General features: G+C 41.0%; 1 protein-coding gene across 2 annotated transcripts in view; it reads left to right on the top strand.

Moving 5' to 3' along the window:
- The window catches only part of LDAH (lipid droplet associated hydrolase), a 118,887-nt gene extending 114,702 nt beyond the window's left edge, over positions 1–4,185 (top strand). For both annotated transcript variants that reach the window (XM_019472396.1, XM_009280506.2), the window contains one exon: positions 896–4,185. In XM_019472396.1, coding sequence (XP_019327941.1) covers positions 896–1,087 — 192 coding nt within the window. In that variant the 3' untranslated portion in view covers positions 1,088–4,185. The remainder of the gene's footprint in view (positions 1–895) is intronic.
- Positions 4,186–6,070: the final 1,885 nt, after the last annotated feature.

Here is a 6,070-nt window from a genome sequence, read left to right as displayed (position 1 = left end):
CAGAGAGGTGGTGGATGCCCCATCCCTGGAAACATTCCAGGTCAGGTTGGACGGGGCTCTGAGCAACCTGATCTAGTTGAAGATGTCTCTGCCTACGGCAGGGGGGTTGGACTAGATGACCTTTAGAGGTCAACCCAAACTATTCTATGATTCTGTGATTCTAAGATTCTATGATTATAAAATTCTCCAAGCAAAAGAAGGTTTGCTTCTGAGAATGACCATAATTGCTGTTATTCTAACATAGCTGAGTGAATCACCTCTAGTTTACATCTAACACCAAGGTTAAGAAAAATAGGTGCTCCTCCACCTAAGGCCCCAACAGGGCAGGTGTTTTAAGATCACACCTAACAGATGACAGTAAGACTGAGCTGCTCACAAATGTGGAGTAACCTCCTACTTTCTCTTCGTTTGTATCCAGAAGAAAGCCATAATGGTTAGCCCCTTCAGCTGGGACATAGCATCAAATTTACTGGTAATTTTGCTATTTGATTAAATAGCTAGAAAGCTAACATAGAAAACAGCTAATAGCTAGGGAAAACACAGCAGCTTGCCTGGTTAGGAGTGGACTCCATGGACAACTAGATGTTTTGATCCATAATAGCAAATTTCTTAAGATAGCCAGACTTTCATCATCAGATCTCTCTTGTCAGAGTTAAGCCTATATTGTGTTCCACAGTTTTACAGATTAGGAAACTGAGTCACAGAGCATTTAATTGGCTTCATCATAATTGCAGACTTGGAAACAACCAAGAACTACCAATTTGCTGTTCTTCACAGTATATCTTGGGTCATGAAGCATCACTTATTTCCAAATAATTCAGTGCTCTTTGTTTGGATATTGGTTGCTTCATCAGTAACTTTTCAAATTAAGGATTTGATATGCTTTGATTTCTAGCTGATTTTTTACTATGGAACTGGAGACAGCTGGTGTCCACAGCACTACTACGATGAGATCAAAATGGATTTTCCTGACGGGGACATTCGACTTTGTGAGAAAGGGCTCCGCCATGCCTTTGTGCTAGATGCCAGCAAGGAGATGGCTGCCATGATTACAGACTGGTTGCAGGATGATCTGACCAAATTATAAACACGGATCCAGTGATTAACAAGAAAATGATGTAATTATTTTGTGAACGTGTAATTTTGTGTGAGAGAGTCTGTCCTATTTTTTTCTGTTTATTATAGATTATGGCTTGTTTTCTATTGAAATGTTTTAGAGGAAGTTAAAGAGAGACTGGCTGGTCCAAAGTATAGTTTTATTGATTCAGTGGTGATGTACCTTCATCCTGTGTCTTCAGGACTCTGCAGGGCTTGGCAAAGGGTGGAATATTTATCGTCTGCTAGCACTCTAGACAACACTGGTACTAGATTCACTGGCTACAAGTGTACCTGAGTTACTACCACCTCACTCACCTGCTGGAGAACTGTCAGGGATGGGTTTGGGGCAGCCCAGCTGGCCTGCTTTAGAAAGAAATACCAAACTACTCTGTATGGATAAAAATCCCCCTGTGGATGGATCCTGGCAATGGATCCTGGTATACTGTGAAAGACCTGGCCCTTTCCATGTGTCTCATCCATCCATGTAACCCTGGTGCATGACAGCCAGAACAGCCCAAGGCCCCAGGACAACCCTAACGTTGTCTCCTCCAGGTCAGATGGGGTTGGTGGTCAGTCACAGGTCAGGCTGAGTTCAGAATGAGTACAAGGGAGATGTGTAGATGAGCTGTGCAGTTTCTCCAAGTCTCCAAAGGGGTTTAGGGTGCTGCCAGGACTCCACAGGGTATTAAAAATACCATAAGGTAACTGTGGCTGTTCAGCGAGGGAATATGTATGGAGCTCTTGTCTGGAACATGGCCAAGTGTTTCATTTTTCGATTGACTGTAGAGAAGGTAAAGGATGCTGGTCAAAAGTGCCAGTATTGAAAGCTTAAAATGGATTGCAGAATCTGTATATAACTACTTATAGGTGGCCTAGCTCTCCTAATGAAGTCCACAAGAACAGTGCTTGCTCAGCAACTTTAAAGAATTAAACCAGTTTTGATGCATGCCTAAATTTCAGTTCTTTGCTCTAAGGACTGAAGCATGAAATTTTCTGCCAAGCCACAAATTAGGTAAGTCCACCGTGAGAAAATGGCTATTACTCTGCTATGGTTGCACCCATGAAATGGCACCAAATGGCATGAAATGTTACTGTTGAGAACCAGATCCTTGCTATAGCACATTGCTGACAAGTACACTGTTCCTCACATTTGTTCATCCCTCTCCTTTACAGATAGCAAAAAACTAGAAAAAAGCATCCTACCAGTTGTGATAACAGAAGTTACAGGTGATAGCTAGAAATGCAAATAATGTAAGGGGAACAGAGCCAAGCATAATCAGGAAAAGCTTTCTAGCCGTGAACCTGTGAAATAGTCTCCCTGTGGAGTTCATAGAGACATTTATAAATAAACAAAACAGTACAAAATGTAGTCAGGGGAAGTCCTGCCCTTGCAAACAGATGAATTTAGATGATTCATTGGGTATCTAACTTAGATGATTTGTTAACAGTTTTAATGTGGTACTAGTGAGAATGGTACTGGAGAATGTTCTCTGTGATGCAGAAGGACTGATTAATTCCTTACTTTTCTTACACAATTATATACACACCTTCCACTTCTCTCTAAATCCCCCGTGAATCTTTCACTAATATTTAGAGCAATTTGTAATACAATTCAGTTTCTGCATATTTTGGACTAGTTTTCAAACCTGCAGACGGAGGGTGGATTTAAGTGACCTTCTTTGCATCAGAAACTGGTTTAGCTTTTGAGACTAGCCAGTGGATTTTCAGATTACACTGCCGCGTAATGAAACAGATACTGATGCTTGAGGCAGAAATGTTGAGACCACAGTTGCAGCAGCATGGGGACGAACCAGATACGTTCAAAGTGAAGGGACTGTACCCATGCAACTGATTCTGTTTATTGGAGAGTCATGGGACTTTCCTTCTTTCTACAGGGCCATATTCAGTCATGATCAAAACAATTCTTGTGCTCACTTTAGAAATCCATAGTTGTGTGTGTCTGTGTGTGTTTAAACAGCCCGCAGATGTTGGCATGCATTCCTGTTGAATGGCCTTATGGCAGATGCTAAATGCATCTCTTGGCCTAGGTGTTCCCTGGGGCAGAGTGAGGGTGGGCGTGTTCACATACATGGATATATATATATGTACACGTGTGTATATATATGTACACATGCACATGTTTGCATGTTAGCAACATAAAAAATACAGTTCACTTTGTTTTGGTTTACACGTTGATCTGGTTGAACAAAACATCTGTTCTTCAAAGTATATGGAATCAGGTAATCGAGCAAGGACTCAGTTTGTAAAAGTTCAGCTGTTGTAGTGGGTCTCCTGAGGACAGAAAAAAATCTTGCATTAACCAAAGATGACAAGCAACTATTAAAGCCTGGAAACTGAAGCACCTATGAGAAGCAGTTGTTTACAGTGCATTATTCGTATACTTTGTATGAGGAATTAATTTAGCAATACTTGTACTTGACTTGTGTATGCCTTTTATACAAATATTAATCCATTATAATAAATCCTACTGACTGCATTAAGACCTAAACTGAGATTAGATCTGGTCAGTGATGACCAGATCTACTGCAGGATAATGCCTTACGATTTTCTTAAATGAATTTTCTCTAAGAGTATCAAAACCATATTGATTCAATTGCTACCTTCCTCCTAGAAGCTGTTACTGTAAGGCTAAGATCTGAGAATTTGCTACCCTGTTCATTGCAGAAAAGCACGGGTCTAGTTTTCACAGCTGTATTTCCGAAGAGGGGCAGATCTCACACAATGAGAATCCAGCTCCTCTGAAGCCCGTGGTGTTCACCATGACCCCAGGCAAAGCGTGTCAAAAGTGCTATGGTCCAAATGTGCCAACTTACCATGAAAACACAGTGTGGTCTTGCCTATTTTAGACTACTAGAATTCTTGGGAAACCTATCGCAAGTGAATTGACTGTATGCAGTAGCACCTAATCTCTGTCATTCACATTTGTGCTTAATTCTCACCACGCGAGTAATCCTGCTAGCTTCAATGACTTTGACTCATGTTCAAGTGTTTTGCTAGATCGATACCTTTTATGAAAAAGTACACAACTCCAATAACAAAAATAAAGACATTTATGGTAAAATGTAACTTGAGTCTTTATTTTGATAACTTGTTTAGTCGTAATTCACCTTCTTCATTACTTCATGCATACAAAATTTACAAAAATACTTGCCAAACCCCAAATTTCACACATGATGTAGACATCTGCTAAGTGCAGAGAAAATCAGTGGGTGGTAGGCACCTGACTCGCTTAAGCATTTTTATCCAGAGCCACTCCAAAATAATCAATCAGTGTTTCCCCTTGCTCCCTCCAGCTCCGTGTTTGCTGCTTTGAATGAGCTATAGAGTGTGTGGATTAGTGAGGTTTGTCCCTTCAGGAAGCTTGATGAGTGCTTGCCCAGTGTTTATGGTGAAGAATTTGGAGTTGGACTCCAAGCTAAACACCGGTTTCTTGACTCACAGGAGACAGATTGCATACATGAGCCGCAACAGATAATCTCTTCTCTGTAGTTGAGGTCATTTATATATTTATTTTACAGAAAATGGGTTTATATGTGCATCCACTCCCCGTCCCTTTCTTTCGTCTAGCTAATTGCCAGCAAAGACTTTAAACAAGATGTTCAATGTGATCATTAATAAAGTTGCTCAAACTATTACTGGGTTTGGATAAACTTGCTAGACCCAAGAGACTTGTTTTACTCTGTGTCACAGGTCACACTCAGACTCCCAACTACAATAAGTTTCTGCGGCTCCTCACTTGCAGGAAAATGTTCTCTTTCCTGGCACATTTACAAAATAAGAATCCAGAGAGCATTTGTGAGTGACCAGGAACTATTAACACAGCATATATTTCTGGAACAGCTGATGGGGTTTGAGTACAAGCAGCAGATACAGCAGTAACAGTACAAGCCAGCTGCCAGAAGTGATCGCCGCTCTCAGTAGCATCATGCAGAAGTTACGAAACAGGCTAACACGCGTGCTCGGGTGGGACAGGCAGGCAGAGATTTCATTAAAGACTGTTTTCAAGTGCTTAAGCTGATAGTAAATGGACTAAGTTTTTCCATTCCACCTATTGCAGGAACGTGCTTGCAGGAGAGTAGTTGTGTTGTGGAAAGTAGTTTGCAGCAGCTAATAAAATGCAGAATCTTGTTTAAAACATCTGACTCACTCTGTATCTGACTGCAGTGTTTGCCAGTCAGGCACTCGAAGGAGATTTTTTTTGCCATCCTATTTGAAGCAATTCACAATGAAAGAGGCCGCGGGGGATGCCCCCTGCTCTCCCAGTTTGTGAATATCTTCAACAAACTCACCTTAAAGCCCCCGAGCTCTAAAATACACTGTGCTTCATATATTAAGAGAAATCCTTGTGTACGAACATGAGATGGCTTGGAATTGGGAAAAACAGGCTTTCCCAGTGTCAGGACTCAGCTACTTGTTTTCCCTAACAGGCACCCTTAAAATTTGATAAGGATCCAGATGTTCCTATCTAACTTGTTAGAAACAGGAATACCATTTATAGAATATAAATGTTTTGAAGTGTTAACATCATCTGCTTTCAGCATGCAGGGGGTACTGCAACTCATCAGTGTTTATTAGGAAGGAATCTGTATTTTCATCCACAAAAAAACCCCAGGATTTTAAGCATCCAGAGTGAACTGGAGTGTATAACTCCAATTACAGCCCCAGTACAGCCTCAATAAAGTCAATAGGATTGCACACAGGCTTAGCGAGACCCAAGTGATTGATTGACTGAGACTAGGGCAAAAGAGGTGACATGACATGAACAAAGAGCTTCAGCACAAAAATATTACGTGCAACACAAGAGTTTCCTTTTATCCTCGTATCCCTATGTCGTCGTCCCCACCCCGGTGGGATGGGGGAGAGAATTGGAAGAGTAAAAGTGAGAAAACTTGTGGGTTGAGATAAAAACAATTTAATGATTGAAGTAGAATAAAATCAGAAGAAGAAGAAC

Source organism: Aptenodytes forsteri, unplaced genomic scaffold (assembly GCF_000699145.1).
Source record: "Aptenodytes forsteri isolate BGI_AS27 unplaced genomic scaffold, ASM69914v1 Scaffold67, whole genome shotgun sequence".
Lineage (NCBI taxonomy): Eukaryota > Metazoa > Chordata > Aves > Sphenisciformes > Spheniscidae > Aptenodytes > Aptenodytes forsteri.
Note: the sequence above shows the minus strand (reverse complement) of the source record. Positions and strands in the feature narration are given on the sequence as shown.